At 59.4% G+C, this 21,213-nt stretch overlaps 1 protein-coding gene across 5 annotated transcripts in view; it reads right to left on the minus strand.

Annotated features, from left to right (window-relative positions):
- ATP2B3 (ATPase plasma membrane Ca2+ transporting 3) overlaps positions 1-21,213 on the minus strand; it is a gene marked incomplete at both ends in the record, with an annotated part of 41,429 nt that overhangs the window by 6,407 nt on the left and 13,809 nt on the right. For 4 of the 5 annotated variants that reach the window (XM_081221436.1, XM_081221435.1, XM_081221433.1 and 1 more), the window contains 9 exons: positions 8,655-8,837; positions 9,899-10,006; positions 10,919-11,130; positions 11,865-12,078; positions 13,605-13,796; positions 14,094-14,200; positions 14,816-14,903; positions 15,035-15,214; positions 19,757-19,991. In XM_081221436.1, coding sequence (XP_081077562.1) covers positions 8,655-8,837; positions 9,899-10,006; positions 10,919-11,130; positions 11,865-12,078; positions 13,605-13,796; positions 14,094-14,200; positions 14,816-14,903; positions 15,035-15,214; positions 19,757-19,991 — 1,519 coding nt within the window. Of the gene's footprint in view, positions 1-4,013; positions 4,101-8,654; positions 8,838-9,898; positions 10,007-10,918; positions 11,131-11,864; positions 12,079-13,604; positions 13,797-14,093; positions 14,201-14,815; positions 14,904-15,034; positions 15,215-19,756; positions 19,992-21,213 lie in introns of all 5 variants that reach the window. The other variant, XM_081221432.1, reaches the window with a different exon arrangement.

Here is a 21,213-nt window from a genome sequence, read left to right on the forward strand (position 1 = left end):
CAGCCTTGCCTCTCATCCTGGTTGTCTCCAGCTGCAGGGCCTCAAATAAGTCTCCTGAGCTTCCTGGGACCTGTTTCCCAGCCCCAGGAGTCGGCCCGGAAGTGTCTACAGGGGAGGGCTCTGGATCAGGGCTTCCAGGGTCTGCCTTAGGCTGCAAGCTGGCATGTGCTTTAGGAATTGCCTGGAAGGTTCTTCCATGTGCTAGGGTGCCTGGCTGCAGGAAGGCTCGGGCAGGGCTGATACTGTTCCTAGAGCTGACCAAAAATGCCAATACACGATTCCCAGAAACCCACGGGGGCAGACTTGCCTCGAAATCAATGGATTTCCTGAGAAGGAAGCATATTCCAGCAAACAAGACAGCTTTCACTTTGCAGGGCTCCTTCCTCAGTGGGGCTGGCTTAACTACTGCTCTGGGAGTGTGTGAGGGGCATGTCTCCCCAGGCTCCAGAAGGGTGTGTGCACGGAAGCCCCGGGGTCTCACCGGGCTGGGCTTTGCCAAGTTGGCAAAAGCCAATTAAAATAAAGCAACTGCCATGATGTTTTCGGTATGGTTGATCAGAACTGAACGGCCCTGAGGGAGTCCTTCTGGTCACATCTGACCAAACTCACCACCTGCCCCTGTGACAGTAATCGTTGGAGTACAGAGGCCCAGTGTTGCTGCTGCAGGGCCAGGCTGCTGGGGAACAGGCTGTGGATACGAGGCTGGGGAGGGCCTGGGTGTGTCTGTGTGGCTGCCCTCGCACCTGGGGGCAGCCATCTGGCGGCCTGGGCTTGCTGCTCATTAGTAAACCTGAGTGACGAGACACCTCCTGTCTGCCTACACCTTGGGGATCCTGACAGCCAGCTGGGGAATGAGGCTGAGCTTCCTGAAGAATTATTGTGTGAGAGTGTGACTGGGGCAGGAATGAGGGTGACTGACACACCAACAGGGGACAGGATTTCACACCCCCTTCCTTTCCAAAAGGCTGATGATGGTTAGTAAAGAATGCTTGTTCCTAAGCCACTCAGGTGGGTGGCCTCAAGGCCATGCATGGCTGAGGTCCCATGAAATGGCTGTGGTGGGGCAGCCACTAAACCAGGCAGGACAGACGGCTGAGTGAGCAGTAGGGAGGCAGCCAAGGCCATTCTGGAGCCGGGAGGTCATCATGTGTGGCCAGGGGAGTGGGGACCGCGTTGAGACTCCCGACTCCAGAAGCAGCAAAGACCCGTGTGCACATGTGGGCATGGGAAGCCTGGGGGGGTGTGTGTCAGAGGTCAACTACGAAGTGTGCATGGCCGTGAATGTGGGTGCGCTGAGCCCCGAGGGTCATTGCACCTTTAGCCTCCCCCCATCACTCCTCTGAGGGGCTCTCCTCCCCCTCGGACTCTAGCCACTTCTTGCATTGGTGTTACCTGCCGGGGCCTGCACTGGGCGAGCAATGTCACCTGTCACTCTGGCCTTCAGGCTCCTTGTCCACACCCAGGCCTTCCACCTACGCAGCCTGAGGTTCTCATTGGAAGTGATGTTGGGCCGAGACTGGCCGCGGTGCTCAGGATGAGGCGCAGCCGGGCCAGGGGGTAGGCAAGGAGGACAGCAGACTTCCTGAAGGAGCTGGGTTTTCCTGAGGAAACCTCGTGCCCCGTGACCACTGCACCCTGCCTTTCTTCTGGTAAGTTCTGAGAGAGAGACTGAAGGCCTAGGGCTGTCCTCCACTCTGCCAGGCCTTCCCCTGACTCGTGCGATGTGGGTGCCAGGCTTGGTGATTTCTCGGGGTCTTTGAAGCTTGGACTGGGAACCGGTGATGGTGGCAGGAAGTGGTCTTGGTTGGCAGCTTCTGGAAGCAGGAACGTCCCCTGGTGTCACCTGGCCCTCCATCCAGCATCTTCCTCCACAGCGGGGTCCTTTCTGAGGGGCAGTGGCTCAGCCTTGTGAGTCAGGACATCGGGACCCTCCTCAGGCAGAAGGCGCTCATCTCCCAGTGGCACGTGGTGTGGAAGGAACAGTGACCCTTCTTCTGGCCAGGAGCTACTTAGGTCCCCCGGGAGCGGCTCCTACCCCACACTGCTGGGCTCCCGGCAGTGGGAAGGGGGACAGGACAGGTGGCCACAGAAAGAAGGAAGGTAGTAGGAGCCAAGAAAGAGACAGGAGAAAGAGGCTGTCCCCAGGGAGGAAGCCTGAGGCACCCAGAGAGCGTGGCCTCAGCAGGAGCGTGGGGAAGGCCTAGGAGTGAGCAGAGGAGGGACGGGCTGCCTTCCCCCAAGTCGACAGACAGGCGGATGGACAGACAGACAGAGAGGAGGCACAGAGAGAGATGGCAAAGGAACACGTGAAGGAAGTGGCAGGGGAGGGCTTCCCCAGGTGGACTGGTGCCAAGTACCCCGTGGGACAAGCTCTCCAGCTCACCTGTGACGGCCGTCAGCCAGTGTCTGTGGCCCCGGGTGGGTGGCTCAGTGAACATTCAAGGGAGCTGGACATGTGTGTGGCCTGTGGGATGGGGAACACGCTCGTGTGTGTGTGTGTGTGTGTGTGTGTGTGTGTGTGTTTACGTGCGCGCTGTTTCCAAAGGGGACAAGGTGGCCCCAGTGGGGACCAGTGCAGCCCACATCCCTTCCATAAAGGGCAGAGTGGTCTGAAAGGACAGCTTAAGCAAGAGGAGGGACGCCCTCCACTGGGGACCTCTTACCAGTTCCTAAAAAAAAAAAAAAAAAAAAAGAAGAAGAAGAAGAGAAGAAAAAACAAAAAAGAAAACACAAGGCAAAAGAAAAAAGGAAACGAGAAGAAATCAAGCAAAAAGAAAATCCCAGAGTCTGGTGTGGGAAAAAAGCATAGTTAACAACTCCCGTCCATGGGGAGGTGATGTGTTCACGGAGGTGAGAGTTGCCGGGTCCCACTAGAAGGAAAGGAAACAGGCAGCAGTGAACCATCCTGGCAGGGGCTCTGGGCTCATACTTGAAGGTGTATTGTTTGGCTTTTGAAATCTCGAGTTTGCTGTGAGAAGCAGGTGGCCCTGGGGGGCAGTGGGGGGCCCACACTGTTCCTTGCATTGTTTCTCACTATGGGGACCGTGGGGTGGTGGGCTCAATGGTCTAGTGGCTTTCCCTTTGTCTTTGTAAAGAAATGTGAGCAAATATGGAACTTTCTACCTCTTTAGGACAGCCCCTGGGTTCCTTTTAAAATGTGACAGACATGGCGGGAACTTTTTGGAGGGACGTATAGAAAGGAATCAATTTCTCCCAGCTTCTCGAAGGAAGAAGGAGAGAGAGTATGGACCAGATCACGTTAAGACCTTCCAATCCTGAGGCCTGCTTGGAAAGAGCGAAGATGCGCTGGGGACAAAAGGAAACGTGGCCGAGGGCGGGCTCGAGGCATGAGGAGGGCTCCTGGGGACACTTCTAACGCCCGGTGGCTTAGGTGTACTGCCTTTGGAAACCACCTCAAGGAGAGTTCTGGAAGCTGCTGCTTTAGTCCCAACTGGGTGGGCTGGGTTCTTCCACGGCGAATGACGCTGCAAAGGCACTCGCCTCTCCTTCCAGTCCCTGAGGGGCAGCCCTGAGCCTGCGCACCTCCCTCGAGCTGCCCCGCAGAACACTGACCAAGGCCCCAACCTGACTGACACCAGACACCACCAGAAGCGGCCCAAGTTCATGAAGAACCATCAGCAAAGGCAGACAATTTCAAGAAAAGAAAAAACCAGCGACAGAAGGAGCACTAAACAAAACCCCCCAAACCAAAGAAAAGAACAGAAGGTCCAGCAGTGCCATGGATTCAGTACATTTCATAAGAGGATATGGCTTTAGAGAGACACACCGTCTGGGCGGGAAGGACTGAACAGTGCGATAAAGAAAGAACGGAAAAGCCTCGGTGAGCGGAGGATGCAAGACTGGAAAAAAAGAGAAGGAAGAGGCAGGAGGCTTTTTCCTCCCCCAGAGATGCCATTTATGAGAGAAAAGGGGACTCAAGACTCACTCCCAGCGGCACTGGTGGGGTGGGCAGCAGAGAGAATTACGTGAGTAGGGGTAGAAAGATTGGTTACGTCATGGAGCTGGCTGAGGACCGAGGACCGCCGGCACACAGCACCCTGAAATGAACCGCTTCTCTTGAAGGTACTCACTACCTCCATCTGTAGGAGAGAAAATGAGATAAAGGTTGGCTTGCACTGTAGTCCCCTCGACCGCACGGGGGTGGGGCTGGGTGGGGACGGGGGCCACACTGGGTGCATATCGTGACAGCAAAGCCTCACTGAGGTCGCCTCGGTGCTTCTGCTGGGGCCGAGGCCGAGGCCGGGTCTGGCCTCTGCGTCATCCACCAAGAGAGGCTTTGCTGAGCAAATGATTAGCGCTCAGAAGACCTGGCGCGCGGGGGTTGACGATGGATTGGGCACACCGCAAACACTTTAGAAAGAGCCATTTGCATTCACGATATGAGCCTTGCAAGCCACTCATCAATAAATACCCTTCCCTGGCCCGTCCTCTGTTCACATTGCCATAAGCGGGGCCGTCACTCTCCTTCTGCGGCTCATCCAAGTGACTAGGGGGCACTCCGTGGGAAGTCTCAGGGTAAGGATGGATTTTAAAAGAGGGGGAGGGGTTTCCCCAAAGCTCCTGCTTTGTCTCATCAGAATGCCTTCCCACAGAGCCACAGGCAGGGCAAGAGGGAGAGTGGAGAGCCTGGGTCTGGGGAGCAAAGATGGCTTTACTTTGTCCCCCACCCTTAAAGCCTCCTAGGAGCCTTCACGAAATGAGAGCCATGGGGGTGAACTTGCCAGAGAGGCAGTATCTTTGGATTTCCCGACCCGCCTTTGGCTGGCAGGGGGGCCTGGGGGTGGAGCAAACCCAGGCGTGGGGTCCCAAGGAATCGTGGCAGGGTGGCCACTGTGAATGTCCCCCCATCAGAAGACCGCGTGTCTAGATTCTGGGAGGCCAGCCTGCTGTGGCGTACTTTGGGCCGCTTCTTAGAGAATGCCCTCTTAGTGGGGAGTGTGTGTGGAATCTTTGGCCTTAGAAGGTGGATCTGATTTCTAGAAACTGCCACATAGTTCATTGGATGATGTGAGCAGCAGAGCAAGTATGCGTTTCTGGAGCCCAGAGCACCCTGGCTGCCTGCTCTGGGCCCAAGGACACGGCCCCCACCCCCAAGCCCCCAAGGGGCTACATGGTAGCCGCCAGGTTCCGTGGTGTGTCTGACATGGGGCCGGGCTCTTGGAAGAAGGCAGCTTGAGTGCTCAGACTCCCCCCATCCCAACCAGAGCGAAGATGGACGTCACTTCAACCCTTGGACGCGCTGCCAGACAGACTAATTGTTGTGTACGCACCGCTGAGCCCCCTTCTGCCCAGCAGAAGTAAGGCACACTGAGTGCCCACGGGGACTGGCACAGTGCCGAGTGCCCCAACACACTGAAGGAAGATGACCCATGCCGTGATGTCGCTGTGTCTTGGGGGGGGGCATCTCCTCCCTAGATTGAGATGTTTCTAAGGCTACGGAGACAGGGGACTGTCTCAAGAGGGGACTCTTACTGTGGCAAAGGCGACAAGGGAAGGGAAAAATGCCTTTCCTGCCTCTGATTGGGCCTCTCCGCATGGTGTCCCGATGCGATGATGGTATCAGTCAAAATACCACAGAAGTATCCCTCCGCCCCACCCCTACCCTGGAAGCCCCCCACACTGGGCCAGGAACAAGGCCCAGTCACTGCTGAAGCTTCTCTTTGGTTTAGAATGGAATGCGAAACAGACCACGTCTTGAGCACTTCGAAAAGCTCCACGTCCTGCATTTGGAGGACTCTTTTATTCTGGAATGACTCCCTGCCTGGCTGCTGCATGGAATGATGGTGAAAGCAGGCAGCAGCTCAGGAAATGCCTTCACTTAGCAACATAAAAAGCTGTGCTGGTCTCCGAAATCTGGGGAGCAATTTTGTGTTTTGCCAAAGTTGGAAATCTAGGGCTGGCTGCCTAGAGAATGTTTCTCTTGGCATGGGGTGTATGCAACTTGAGGGGCTTTATTTCTCCTAGACTTTATTTCTGCTTTTCAAGCAGGTATTTTGAATCAAAATGAACAAACGCTCTTAAAAAGTGAACTAAAGCAACTGGTTGGTTCGGCATTCTTGAGAAGTGTGGTGGATTTGATGGGACAAAGTCAAGGGGAGGAATGAGTGGCTCCATGGAGAGGCCAGGGCTAAGGGATGGGGGAAGGAGACTTGGGTAACCTTGGGCAAGTCCCTTCTCTCTGGGCCCCATTTCCCCGTGTGGAAAGCAGGGACCCGACCAGCCCGGAACTGCAAGGCTCTGAGTGAGGGGACCCACTCTACCAACGGGGTGGCAGTGTCAGGTCCAAGAGCCCGCAGGCAGTAAGAAGACACAGACGCACAGGTGGCTGGGGCACCAGAGACCTCTTCCCGGACACCTAGGATCGGGGCAGGGCTGTGGTCTTGGCTGCTAGAAAAGCTAACACTGACTTTGGCTCATCGATGGAAGCAAATAGGCTCTGCTGCAGAACCCGCCCAGCATGACACACCAGAGCCCGTCGGGGCCAGGATGGGTGGGTGGGTGGGTGCTCACAGTTGAGCAGCCAGGAGGCCACGGGGAAAACCTGGACAGCTGGCGACAAAGGCTCCTCCCATTCTACTGGGCGCTCAGTGTTCTGGCCGGGCCCAAGACAACCTTCCCCCGCCACGCTGGCCAAGGCGCCTGGGACGCTGGGAGGGCTGAGCCAGAGGCCCGGAGAAGCCCCTTGGGACTCTGAGAAGGCGTCACGGGGCCGCCGTGGGATGAGGAGGGGCCCCAGGGGACACGGTGGGAGCTGCGGGGGCCTGGGGCCCAGACAGGGGCCAGCATGGAGGCACAGCAACGCGGGCGAGTGGAGTGGGAGTCTGGGAAGGCAGACGGGAGGCTGAGAGCTTCTGGCTGGGGAGCTGAGGCTGGCGCCTGGGGAGAAGAGGGGCGCCCAGAGACTAGGCCCCCAGGGCTTGTGTGGCAGCAGCTGGTGAGCCGCGTGCACTGGGAGGGCACTTTGGGCGCCTGGCATGGAAGATTCTTTGGGATGAGCCCATGGTGATTTGTGACAGGCTGGAGGCGGACACTGGGGAGAGCTGTGGTCTCAGGTCCTGGCCCAGGCCAAGGGGCCCACACGGGAAGTTGCCTAAGCAGGCGCCCGGTGGTGTTCTTCCTTCCGGTGGGTCTCGGGGCAGTGGGGCTGTGGGTCCAGGACAGAGCACGGAGAAAGGCCCGGGAGGAGCAGGGAGTGATGGGTGTCACACGCTGCCTATGTTGCAAATAGGCTGCAGGGGTCCAGGGTGGACCCCAGGAGCCTCAGTCCAGGCAGAGACGCGGGCAGCTGGAACAGGAAGATGCTGGGGGCGGGGCCGGAGGTGGCTGGACCGGGCATGCGCGTTCGAAGGGCCATGCCAATGTGCCAGGTGTGTGGGGATACGGGAAGAGGGTCTGGGACAGCTCCGGGGCTCTGGCTTGGGCAGTAGAAGTGACGGAGCCATGGATCAGGAGCTGGGGGGCGGGAGGAGGTGGGCTTGGGGAGGTGGGGCCTGGGTCTGGGCTGACCTGAGCCCAGAGTGGGTGCTGTGAGGCAGAGGAGAAAGTGGTGCGTGAGGGGCGCCTGGTCGCCATCTGGAGGCTGTGCGGGGAGGGCCAGGCCGCGGGGAACTGGCAAGAAGAGACCAGTGCCCCGGGACTGCGGGACTTCCAGCAGCTAGGGTCACAGCCAGGCGACAGGGCAGACCACGGTCTCAGTGGGAGGTGGGAGTGACAGGCAAGGAAGATGGAGAGGGGACAGCGAGCTGCCAGGAGAGCAGGGCGGACCGCACTTCCGGAAGGGCGCTGGGAAACAGTCTCCAAGCAGGAGGGATGGAGGGACGGGAGGATGTCTCGCAGACGTTGGTGAGAACTGCCTCTGGGGTGTTGAGGGCTGATGTTAGGCCATGATGAAGTCACCAGTGAGTGCCAGGGAAGGACACAGAGAGACAGCAAGTATGGAACATTCTGGCAAGAAGGCTGGCCGGGAAGAGTTGGGGGCAGGAAGCGAGGGTGGCTCTGTCAGGCAGACTCTCACGAAGCCTTTGCAAGTGCCCACAGCTGGGAAGTTGTCGTGGCTGTCGTCTGACTCTATAGAGGACAGCCACTGACGGCCTTGACCTTGACCAGCACTGATATTTGGAGATTGGGATGAACAGAACGGACCAACTTGGTGACCAGAGTTCACTTCCCAAATGAAGTCTTTCCACAGAATGCACAATATAACCCAATGAATGGTGAGCTCACCAAAGGCTATTTGAAACAGGCATCTGCCTCATCCCGAGAAGGCCCCTTCCCCATGACCTGGGGCGGCTCCCAGCAAAGAAAACAAGTCCCAGCAGCTATTCAGACAGTGGGTGGCCCGTGCCCCCATCTCCCTGAGATACAGCTCTGGGTCAGAGCACACGCTGTTAGCTGATACCTGTGCTCACTAGCGGGGAGGGCCACCTGGGCTCTGAGCGAGGCGTCAGGGAGGGGCCATCTTGGAGACATACTGTCAACTGGCACATCCAGCAACTGCCCTTGTGATCATGGCGGCAAGACCCAAGGGCTTCCCTGTTGCTCTCAGGCTCATTTCGCCCATTCTCTGCCTCTGGCTTGCTTGCCCCCCTCGCGAGGCGGGAGAGCCAGAGTGGCCGAGCAGCCTGGCGGCTTACCTGCGTCTGGATCCGGTTGAGGCCCCGGAACCAGAGGATCTGGCCTCTGCGGAGCTCCCGCTCGGCGTGGTCGATCTCTTCCTCGCCCTCAGCCAGCTCCTCGTCAGTCATCTCGTCCTTCCCGGGCCCGTGTCCCGCTTCCTTCAGGCACTTGAGCTGGCTGGTGGGGATGGTGGCGATGACCTGGGTCACCAGAGGTGAGGGACAGCAGGCAAAAGTGGCCATCAGAGGTGGGAGCTCTGCTGGGGCCGGGAACGGACGCAGGCTGCCCACCTCCCGCGGACCGAGGCCCAGGCCAGTGTGTGTGCCTGCCCCTGCACAGGCCCCGGCACTGTGTGCAGCTCTTTCCTCAGTGCTTGCTCCCTGCAGTGTGCGCGCCGGTGGATCCTCCTCCACCGACGCCCAGAGGAGTGGCTCATGCCACCTTCCTGCACAGCGTGTGATGTAAGGGACTTGCTTCACCAGACCGAGGTGTGGCCCTGGCCTGGCTCATGGGAGGGGACCTTTAGGCCCCTGCCTGATGAGAGGGTCTTGGTTCACCTGGGGCCAAGGGCAGGCAGGCTACACTGCCGGGGTGATTTGGGGCGGGTCCCTGGGTCGCATGTACCAGCTTGACCTCCAGGGCGCAGAGTTGAGTAACTAAGTCACACGGGCTCCCCAGGCCTCCAGGACGACTCCACTCAAGTCCCCGGACCGCACCGCTCAGGGGAGCTGCCCTGATGGTGGTACCCGTGCGTGTCATCACACATTACCACTGGGAGAAACTGCACTGCCATGCGACTCCCCTGGCGGGGGACCTGGGAGCTCGTGCCCGGCCTCTCCTGGACCCGCCCTATGTAAGCATGATCTTGGACACCTAGCCTCCAGAGAATAACACCTGCTGTTGAAGCCACCCTGTCTGTGTTACTTTGATGTGGTGGCCTTGAGACATTCTCTTTGCCCTCTGGAAGGTTCAGAGAGGTATTGTGTAGCTTCAAATATGTGAGCATTTTCCAAGCCACCCAATTCTAAGGCACGATTTTCAGCTCCTACAGTGGCAAGGGGAGTGGTGGGTGGTTTTGCTGGGGGCTGTGACATCCCAGCCATGGCCCTTTGCATGATCTCTGCTGAGGCTGTCACTTGTGGCCTTGTACCTAGGTCATGGCCTGTCCCAGAGGCAGGCTAGGGGATCCTGGGCTGCCCACAGTTCCCCAGACAAATGGGAAACGGGCAGGGCTGGGAAAGCCACCGAGGCAGACACTTACCTGTCCCCAGACCAGTTCCCCAACACCAACAAACAGGCACCAGAGCCACTGCTCCGTAGACAGTGGGGAGCAGCTGAAGGGCTTTCCGCCGAACTGGACGATGACAATCTGCGGAAGGGGGTGGCGGGAGGTGGGTCAGCACCTCTAGCCCTCGGGGCACCCCCTGTCCTGTGAGCCCAGCTCAGGGAGGCAGAAGGGTTGTTGGTTCACCCAGGTAGACAGGCAGTTCCTGGGAGCCTTCTTTTCTCTGGCCTCCGTCCCTTCATCCCCACCTCAGCCAGTGCCTAAAGAAGCTTCCCAGAGCAGCTGACCACAGGCCGTGGGTGCTGTGCCGGATGGGCACGTGGCCTCGTTTGGTGCAAGGTGCCCACTGACCCAGGCGCCCCGGACTGTCCCTTTTCCAGCCTTCGGGTGTGGCTCGGTCGTGTTAGCCACGCTCCCGGCTTCTGTGAACGTGATGCTTGAACGTGCATATGCCAGACACTCTGACCGGCCTCGTGCAGCCTCATGGCCCCTCCATGGGAGGAGTCGTCTTCCCGGGGTGAGCTTTTCAACTACAGACCAACTGGTCCCAAGCCCACACTCCAACTCTCTCTGTTCCTGGGCTCTCACCCTCCAGGCCACTGTCCCCCTCCCTAACCACCCAGGGCTGGGTCCCAGACCACAAGGTGGACAGCCCTTCACCCCAGAGCCCAGAAATTATTCACACCATCAAGTGCTCAGCCTGCCCCTCCCGCCTCAGCTCCTGCTCTGGGTTCCCCGCTCTCCTCCTGCCTGCTGACCAGCCCGGGTGCTTCCCCAGGTGGTCCCCGTGCCATGGCTGGCCCCCCTCTGAGAAGTGCAAGAAACCAACTCTCCTGGCCTGCTGGCCTCGCTCTACCTCACATTTTCTATCAATACGCCCTAGTTTTGAGCGCTCAGTGCCTCCTGGAGTTAAGGGCCTCCCGCCAAGGAATCGAGTTCTAGAAATGGGAGTGGCAGACCCGGAGGGACCTGCAAAAGTGGAGCCGCCCCTCCTACCTGGATGGCAAAGGTGCCCAGCACGATGGTGCAGAAGATGGGGTTGCCGAAGATGCCATGGAAGACGTTGCGCTCGCCGTGGATCTTGCGGGCGTTGATCTCGTTGAAGAGCTGCATCATGACGAAGGTGTTGAAGATGATGGTGTAGTGCTCGGAGGGCGGCGAGTGCAGGGGCGCGTTCCTCCCGCTGTCAATGTCGAAGAAGAGCTCCCCTGCAAGCCCAGGGCCGCGTGAGGGGAGCCGGGCCCAGGTGGGCGCGTCACCACCGGGCGACATGGGTGGAAGTCGTGAGCCCCCCAGCCCCCAGGCTAAGCAACGGGAGCTCACAGCCAAGGCCGGGTCCCGACCGGAGGCGTCTGGCACTGAAACCCCAGGACAGGGATGAAGACATTAAGACCCATTTGCACACTGGCTCGAGCTGGGGAAGGAACGGGAGCTGCAAGGCTCAAGGCAGGCTCGGCCCTCCTCTGTGCTGCCTCAAGAACGGCTCTCGGGTCAGCCATGACCAGCTTCTGCTCCCGAGATAGCAGAGAAAGTCCCCGTGAGAGGACCCCCAGGTGCTGCCATTTGGGGGCCCTCACGTGGTGACTCTTGCCCCTTGGCCACCGCCATGCCTGCACTGAACTTTGAGTCTACTCCCAGGAACGTGTGCTGAGAGCTAAGCCACCACGTGGTCAAGGGTCCCCAGACCCATGGAGGCCCTCTGATGTCAGGAAGAGAGGCCACACAGACAAAGCGACAAACCCGCCCCCATGTAAATAAAGGAATCTCCTAAAAGGAGCCGATGCCACACAGAGAACAAAACTCCCAGGACGGCAGGGAGGTGAGGGCCGAGGGGTCCTCACCGGATATCGGGTCCCCAGGTGCCCGTCTGTCCCGGCCACTGCCGGACAGGGCCAGGGCCTGCGGGGCTGGCCGCAGCACAGGGTGCCCTGGGCCAACCTACCGACGAAGAGCAGCGTGAAGATGATGGTGAGCTGGTAGACGGCGTGGCCCAGGATGTTCTTCATCATGGTCCGTGAAATCAGGGGCTTGTCCCGGCCGTATGGCTTCCGCAGCAGCAGCGACTCTGTGGGCGGCTCCGTTGCCAGGGCCAGAGAGGCGAACGTGTCCATGATCAAGTTCACCCACAACATCTGCACGGCTTTGAGAGGAGAGTCCTGTGGAGAGGAGCCAGTTACCCCAACATGGGCCTGGAAACCCCACCGGCCGCCCACTCCTGGGAAGAGACTCAGCATGGGGTCAATGTCACTGGAATTGAATTCAAGTGAAAATGCAACAAATCCAACCCTCCCATAAAAACGTGACATCTCCATCCCTATGTTTTCTTAAGGTTAGCACAGAGTTTTCGCTGGGCTTTCAGATTCCTGCTCTTAAAATGTTGTCAGTCTCCCTTCTTCTCTCACCTGCTGGCAGTGTTCTAGAAGGTGTGGTCCAAATTGTTAGCGGGAGGCTGCCACCCCCTGTCACTTGCCCCAGACCATAAAAGAGCCCTACGGATGCATTCCTTCACCCAAGGGCCAGGAAGCGGTAGAAACTGCACTGGACCTTCCTTCTCATTGCCTCTGACTTGTTGGTTAAAAATGAGCCTCGCAGAAGACAGACACCAAGGACCATATCCTATAGGATTCCATTCCTATGAAACTTCTGGAACTGACAGATCCATGGAAACAGAAAGCGAATGGGTGGATGCCAGGGCTGGGGGAGAGGAGAGTGCGGAGTGGCTGCTTAGTGGGTACAGGGGTGATGAAGAAGGTCTGGACTGAGGTATAGGTGATGGTTGCACAAGATGGGCAATGCATCAAAAACCACTGGATGGTATATTTTGGTTCAAATGGCTATTATGGTACAGTTTATGTTATGTGGATTTTATCTCAGTTAAAAAATACTTTTGAAAGGGAGACAAATTCTGGACACTCACTAATGGGGAGAATTGGAGAACTGAAAAAGGGGAAGAGGCTCCTGCAAAGGTTAACCACGGAGTTCCCAGCAGACCCAGGACTAGTGCAAATGCAGGTCTACCAAGACTTGCACATGCACGTCCACAGCGGCCACAGGTGGAAACAACCCAAATGCCCATTGATGGAGGGATGCAGAAACACAAGGTGCTCGCTCCATACAATGGAACATCAGTCCGCCATCAAGAGGAATAAAGTACCTGCTACAACATGGATGGACCTCGAGAACATTGTGCTAAGTGAAGGAGCCAGACACAAACAACCACCTATGATTTGGTTCCATGTAGCTGAAATGTCCAGAATAGGTAAGTCTGTAGGGACAGAAAGCAGATGAGCGGGTGCCAGGGGCTGGTGGAGGGGGAGTGGGGAGGGACCGCTCATGGGGATGGCGCTTCCTTTTGGGGTGATGAAAACATGATGGAACTACATAGAGGTGATGATGGCACAACACTGTGAATGTACTTAAAAGTCACTGAATTGTATACTCTCGAACGGTGAGTTTTTTGGTGGCTGAATTCTATCTCAACCAAAAAAGTCTGCAACAAAAAAACCCCTGGCTCCCACCACTGGGTCCTCAGGTAGGGGCTCTTCAGCCCTCACCCTGCTGGGGGCGGGGTCCCCTGGGCTTGCTCTGCACACTGGGGTCCAGGTGTACCAGGCGGGAGGAGCCCAGCCGTGGGAGGGAGAGCCCGGGGTCTTCCTTGGGCCCAGTGGCCCCCAGTGCCCACCTGAGTGATGCAGGCACCCGTGAAGGCCACAATCACGGCCACCACATTGACCGTCAGCTGGAACTGCAGGAACTTGGAGATGCTGTCGTAGACATTGCGGCCCCACATGACGGCCTTGACGATGCTGGTGAAGTTGTCGTCCGTCAGGATGATGTCCGAGGCCTCCTTGGCCACATCAGTGCCCGCGATGCCCTGGGGGACACACACACCGTGTCCACGGGGCCCCTTCCCCAGCTCCCCTCACCCACTCCAAACGTGTCCTTGTACTAGAGAGGTTTTGCTCACAAATGAAGAGGGCGCCACCGCTGCAGCAGCCACCAACAGGGCAGAGCTTGCAGAGGCCCAGGTGGACAAGATGTGAGAGAAAGAAACTTCTGGCACTCTGCAACTTGCCTCAACGCTAGCTCCCACACTGCTGCACAAAGCTTACGTCCTCCATCACAAGGCCCCACCTGGCGTGGTGAGCCAGGCTGACAGCGGGTGGCTTACCATGGCGAAGCCCACGTCCGCCTTCTTGAGGGCTGGCCCATCGTTGGTGCCGTCCCCGGTCACGGCCACCACCTGCCGCTGCTCGCCGGTGCTGCTATCGATGATCCCTGGAACACAGATCAGGGCAGGGCAGGGCAGGTCTGCTGCCATCTGTGGCCCTGGCTGACTAGCCCGGGGGCCGTGGGGGGCCAGTTGGCTCCAGTACTCCGTGCTCTCCACCATCTTTGGGACCAAGTCCTGTGCCTTGACTGGCAGTCCCACCCCCCTTCTCCCACCCTGGCCCATCGCCCAGTGAGATGATACAGGGTGATGGGATTTGGTAGAAGGCAGGGGCTCGGCACTGGGCAACTTGGATAAATGTCTCACTCTCCTGGGCCCCAGTTTCCCCAGCTGCTATGAAGAGAGCTGGCCTCTACTGGCGTCTTCCATTGATACTGTGAGCACAGAGAAGTGGAGGTTCGAGCTCTGGCAGCTCAGCCCTTTGAGGGAGTCTCCATTATTATCCCCATTTTCCCGATGAGGTTCAGGGAGGGCCAGTGGCTGAGATACAAAGCCTCCAGCAGCAATGGGTCCAGAGCTGAGCACCCTGAGACCCAACTGGAAGCTCAGCTTTGGGCGTCTGGGAGCAGACGACGACCCGAGGGGTGATGGCCACACCCAGCCTGCGTCCCGCCTCCCGGGGCAGGGGCAGGGCGGGGGCAGGAGTGAGCCCACTCCATTACCTTTAACCAGAGTGTGTTTGTCGGTGGGAGACGATCGGGCAAGGACCCTCAGCTTGGGCCACACCTTGTCCAGACGCTCCTGTTCTATCTGGGAGGGAAAAGCACACAGACGCTGCAGAGCCTCGGTGGCAGGGCGGGCAGTCAGGGCTGAACTGGGGCGGTGGTGGAGAAAGTGCCAGAACTGTGGACTCGAGGGAGGGCTGATGGGCCGGGAACTACCTCGCCTTTCTCATTTCGGATCCGCCGGTTGAACTCCTTCCCCTCCAGGCACAGGAAGTCCTCCCCGGGCTGGATGATGCCGCACTTGGCCGCAATGGCACGGGCTGTGTTGATGTTGTCCCCGGTCACCATGCGGACCGTAATGCCAGCACGCTGGCACTTGCGGATAGCTTCAGGGACCTGGAAGGGACAAGATGGGTGGGTGGGGCCGTCACGGGCCGACGCAGCTGTGTCTGGGCTCTACCCGTTCCTCCATCCAGATCTGCAGCACCTCTCCCTCCACCACGCGATCTGGAGGAGGCGGGAGAGATGGCCTGTCAGCTCTGCCCCGGCTGTCAGCCTGGCCCGCAGGGAGCAGGGTGCCCCCAAACCCAGGTGCCTCCTTCCCTGTGCCAGCCCCGGGGACCACCGACGACTCAGACCCAGGCCCTGACATCACGAGCAAGGCTGGGAGAAGCCACTGGAACACTGTCAAGGGGCACCATCAGAGCCGTGTCCAGCAAGGTGACCGGAGAAATCACCCAGCTCTTTCAACCTCAGTTTCCACTGGGGAAAAGGAGACCCAGAGCAGCCGAGCCAGGACCAGTCCCATCAGCAGGCCGGCTGGCGGGGGTCGTGCCAGTGAGCTCCGGAAGGACAAGAAAGGAACCTCTGGCCCCAGCTGCCCTGCCAGCTGGCAGGACCCACCTCGGGTTGGACCGTCTCGGGCCCTGACTGAAGGCAGGCTCTGGCCTTGTTGGCCGAGCTCTGGTAAGCCCTCACTTGTTTCCCCATCACTTTTTTAAAAAAAATCATATAAAACCTAAGACATTTAGAGCCGTAGGCTTGACATGACAAGGTATTCTCACTGCTCATTGGGGGAAATGGGACATCGCTCTGGTTACTTAGTACATCTCCATTTCCCAAACATAAGATTAGATTCCGGAAAAGGGAGAAGAACAAGACATCCCTCTAGTGCTGAGTGGAAAATGAGCTGAAGGGAGCGGAGGCCAGCTGGGAGGGGATGGCATTGTCCCAGAGAGTGGAGACACTCCCGTTCCAATGAGGAGGGGACTTGTGAGGCTGAGACAGCAGCGCGGAGGAGAGCCGTGCCAGCCACGCCTGAGGGGCCAGGAGGGGAGAGGAGGACGCGGAGATGCGGCCGGGGCCGGGGGTGCGGCCCGGGGACCCCCGGCTCCCTGCTGTGTCCGCTGGGCCCAGCGCACCCCACTGTGGGCTTCCAGCGGGCACCGCCAGGCTGAGCCCCAGGAATCGTGTGAGCACGAGGTGTCCCGGGTGTGGCCTGGTGGCCAGGCCAGGGGAGCTGGGGCTGGGCGCCAGGGGGTCAGGGCAGCTGGGAGCCCCCAGGGGAGGTGGGCAGCAGGCGGGGCCAGGTAGGCTGCAGGGGACCACTGGCCTGGGAGGTCCGGGCACGCTGTTGGCCCCCGAAGCCAGGGGGTGGAGGCTGTGATCTCAGCCAGGGAGAGAGTGGGAAGAGGACGGGGACCCGGGGCCCAGCCAGAGGGGCTCCCACTTCGGGGCTGGGACAGAGTGACCTTACGATCCCTGCAGCAAATATGGCTCAGCCCCGGGAAGGGGGCTTGCATCCCGCACCCCCAGTAATGCGTCTCCTCACTCAGCCTCAGGGACGCTTTCTTGAGAGCTAGGGGATGAGCTGCGGGGAGACACCTCCTTTTCCAGCAAGCTCCCCGCCCGCCCCACGCCACCCCCGCACCCCCACTCCCCACCCCGCCCCACGCGTCTGGGAGCAGCCCCTCTGCTGCCACCAAGTGGCCGTGATGAGCCTGAGCCCTGGGAGCCCCAGATCCAGCGTCTGCTGGCCTCCTCTGTGTGGGCTCAGCCCAGGCCCGGCTCCGTCTCTGGTCTGAAAGGCCCTTGGCCTCCAAGCCAGGTGGCAGGAAGCTCCCTCCGTCTGCAGGCGCCCTCTCCCTCATCAGGTGACTGTCCTTCCTCGCCTGCCTCCCTGCTGTCCCACTGGGCCCAGCTGTGGTCCCGGCCTGATGGCTGACTCCCGGCAGCACAGCAGGCAGCCAGGTGTCTGCAGGAGCCCCCAGGCCCCTCTGGCATAAGTACAGCCTGCCTACAGGGTCCATGCAGCTCCCCAGGGCAGAGACACGCCCCTGCCAGGCCCTCCTCAGGCTGTAGCCGTCCCAGGCCCCCAGGCATCCTGGCAAGTTTAACAGCACCCTATCGGCCTCCCCGCCTGCCGTCAGCACCTGGGGCTCCCCTGGGCCCTTGGGGCACCCTCCTTGGCCACTGCATGGCTGGCTGGTCCCCGTGGGCTTCTGCCTGGCTTCCCCACCTGCTGCCCAGCCTCTCACTCAGCCACTCTCCAGCCAGAGAGGAGCTATCCTGTCCCCCGGGCCCCTTTACCAAGGCCGTTTCTGGATCTTAAACGAACTGCCCATTGCCTGGCCTTGACGGCTTTCTCACCCTGTGCTTATACGCGCCGGGGCAGCCACTGAGGCTGAGCCTTCATGGTGACCTTCAGGGGACTTTTATCCATGTTTTCTCTAAGATGAAAACGTCTAAAAACAATAATAGCCCTCTCTGAGAAGAGCACTGACCGGGGGAAGGGGTGGGCCTCACCCCACCTATGTGCAGCCCTTCTGGACTGTTCCATCTAGCCCCCCACCCCCGTCCAGCCCCCAGTCTAGCCTCATTGGCGCTTCTGTAAATGAGCCGCCATGGGCCAGAAGATGGCCTCTGCAGCTCTGTCTTGGAGATCTACAAATGCATCTCAGGCCTCCAACCTTACATCGATGACTAGAGCTTCAGTTTGCAACAAATATTTATGCCGGAAATTAGGGGAAGCTTGCAGGGTTCCTTGGCCCAGGGGGTCAGGCAAGAGGGGCTCCCTGTGCCATGCGGCTGCCAGCCACTTCACACCTCACACCCCTTCATCCGGGCAAAGGGCGGAGGTGGAAGGGCTGGGCGGGTTTGTTATGATGCTGTTGAAATGGCCTTGGCCAAGGCCCTGGGTGTCCGTGAATGTCGCCTTCCTGGGTCTGTGAGACATTCCAACAGGAGCTCTGGCTTTCCGGCAGCTTCACTCAGCCCCAGTTATCTGGATGGAAAAGTCTAGAGCTGCTACTGTCGACACCTCCCAAGGAGTAAGGAGAGAACAGCCATCACCCTAGAGCGGCCACCTGGGGGCCGGCGGTGGCGAATGGCTCTTTTCAGACGGGGAGGCCATCAGGTCTATGCAAGGGCCACATGGCTTTAGGACTCGGCTCGCCGTATGGACACAGCCTTCCTCTGTGCCTCAGTTTCTCCTTGGTCCAGCGAAGGGAAAGGCCCAGTCCCTGTGTCCCTGGAGGTAGCCCTGCCACCCTCAGCGGCATCCTGTGCCCCTGCTCTCCCAGGCAGCTCCTCTCCCCACCTGCCTTCTCTGGGCCCATTCCTTGGCTCGAAGTCTCTCCCCTTGCCTCTGCCACCACCCGCTTCCTCCTGGGGCCAACTCCGGGTGCCCCCTCTCTACACACGATAGTCCCTGTCTCCTTGGAATTTGGGGATGTGCTGTTGCTGATGACCCCTGACTTCTGAATGGAGGGTCTGTGGTGCCTGATCCAGCACGTGAATGCCTGTCTCCCGAGGGAGAGCTGAGGGCAGCCCGTGCACACACATGTTTTCAGGCTAATTGGCAGCATCAAGGTGCCCGTGCTTCTGACACGAGGTGGGCACCACTGGAGAGGCCCTGGGAGATAGAGGGTCCTTCGCTGCCTCACAACCTGCACCCTCCGTGCCTTGCACACTCTCTCTGGGGCCTGGTGTCCTGCAGCTGCCGCCACCACCCCGCTCCAGGGCCAGCCTGGCAGGCTCTCTCCCTCGGGGGTCTCGCATCTTGAAGGACCAGCACCGTCTCCATTGCTCTTCCTGTCTGCACCCTGACCCACCTCTGCCCTGTTGCTCCGTTCCCTGTTCAGCAAAGCTCTGGGTGAAGTTGTGTCCACACGCTGGCTGCCCTGCTCAGCCACACGCCCCTCACAGTTTCCCCTCCCCGCCCGGCCCCTTCCTTGGAGTCTCCTTCACAGGCTCTTCCCACCTCTGCTCTGCTGCACCCACGACCATCACTCATGAAAAGATGTTTCTGGAGAATGTCCCTCTGGCCAGGACCTAACCACGTGACATCTCCATGGGGATGTCCCGAACCTCACTCGGCCCCAACCAAACCCTTGACTGAGAACTGCCCTCCCCTCCCCCAGCCCCCCCCAACACCATCTACCCAGTTCTCGGAACCAGAGCCTTGGGAGTTGTCCCCGGCTCCTGCCTCTCCCTCACCAGCCCCTCTGGTCCACCAGTCCTGCAGGCGTTGGCAGCCGTCGAGGTACTAACTGCCGCCCTCTCTTACCTGGCGGAGGCCAAGCAGGAGGGGGCCTTCCAGACGGCAGGACCGAGCCTCCTGAAGGGTGCAAGGGCAAGAGGACAAGGGTGGGGGTCCAGTGTGCCGGGGAAGGTCTGATGTGGGGCAGGATGGCCACGCCCCTGGAGGAACCCGAGGCTCTGCCATCGCCCACCCTCCCCAGTTGGTCCAACTTTGGCCATTTGTTCTGCCTATAAAGTCTGGCAGGGAGTGGCATGACGGCCAGGAGGGCAGGAGAAAGGGGCAGTTCCCTCCGTGCATTTATGTCCAAAGGCCTCACAACCAAGGCCAGATGAGAAGAAGGGTGGCCCCTCCACCCGTCCCGACCAGCGGGCAGCTCACAGAGGGGCTCTGGCTACCTCGGGCCGCACGGGGTCCTCGATGCCCACAACGGCTATGCAGGTGAGGTTGCCCACAACCTCGTTCTCGTTGTCCCAGTCGGGCTCCTGGGCAGCGGAGAAGTCCCGGTAGGCGATGCAGATGGTGCGCAGCCCATCACAGGCCATCGGCTCAATGATCTTCTTCACCATGTCGTCCCGGTCCCGAGGGCGAAAGCTGCGCAGTTCCCCGTTGCTGTTTAAGATGTTGGTGCACCTGGGGCGGACAGAACAAGAGGAGAGGAAAAGGTTTTGTTAAGAATAATCAGGAAGGGGCTTCCCTGGTGGCGCAGTGGTTGAGTGTCCACCTGCCGATGCAGGGGATGCGGGTTCGTGCCCCGGTCAGGGAAGATCCCACATGCCGCGGAGCGGCTAGGCCCGTGAGCCATGGTCGCTGAGCCTGCGCGTCCGGAGCCTGTGCTCCGCAACGGGAGAGGCCACAACAGTGAGAGGCCCGAGTACCGCAAAAAAAAAAAAAAGAGAGAGAAGCGGACATGTCGAGACACAGACACAAGGACAAGGCTGTGTGACGATGGCGGCAGAGATTGGAGAGATGCAGCTACAAACCGAGGGAGGCCAAGGGTGGCCAGCCACCACCGGCAGCTGGGACAGACAAGGGACGATCCTCCCTTGGAGGCCTTGGGGGGAGGGCGACCCCACCCACACCTTGATTGAGGACTTCTGGCCTCCAGCACTGGGAGAAAATAGGTCTTTGTTGTTTTAAGCCACCAGGATGATGGTACTTTGTTTCCACAGCTCTGCACGGACTCGATGGGAGTTGGGGGGCTGTCACTCTTGCCCCGTTGCGCTTTAGGGAGACAGGTGGGACATCAGCAAAAACCGAATGCCACAGAGCAGGGCCACGACAAGGCAGCAACCACAGAAGGGCTGGGATGGGGAAGGCTGGCAGGATTCAGGTGCAGAAAAGTAAGGAGCAGAGAAAACACGGGCCCCAGAGGCTGGCATGGCAGACGGACAAATGGGGGCCCCGAGCAGACTGGTGAGGAAGGAAAGAAGCTGGCTGTGGAGGCCAGGGGAGGAGCCCAGAGGTCCTGCTCAGGACTCCGTCCTGAAGGCCCCAGAAAGCCGGGGGTGAGCACTGAGGCACAATTAGGCCAAGTCTTAGAAGGGTGCGTGGGCGCTGCAGAGGCCAAGGCCAAGGGGAGGTGTGAATGCTGAGCGGTTGCGGGGCATGGTGCACTTGGAGGCAGAGCTGTGTGCCGCCCACCTCAGTTTCCCTAACAGCTCTGTTGAGATATAATTCACACAGCACACGACTCACCCGCTTAAAATGTCCCATGCAATGGCTTTTAGTATATTCACAGTTGTGCCACCATCACCACAGTCAACCTGAGAACATTTTCACCACCTCTAAAAGGAACCCCGGGGCTTCCCTGGTGGCGCAGTGGTTGAGAGTCCGCCTGCCGATGCAGGGGACA

Source organism: Mesoplodon bidens, assembly GCF_964165515.1.
Source record: "Mesoplodon bidens genome assembly, chromosome: X".
NCBI classification, from domain to species: Eukaryota; Metazoa; Chordata; class Mammalia; order Artiodactyla; family Ziphiidae; genus Mesoplodon; species Mesoplodon bidens.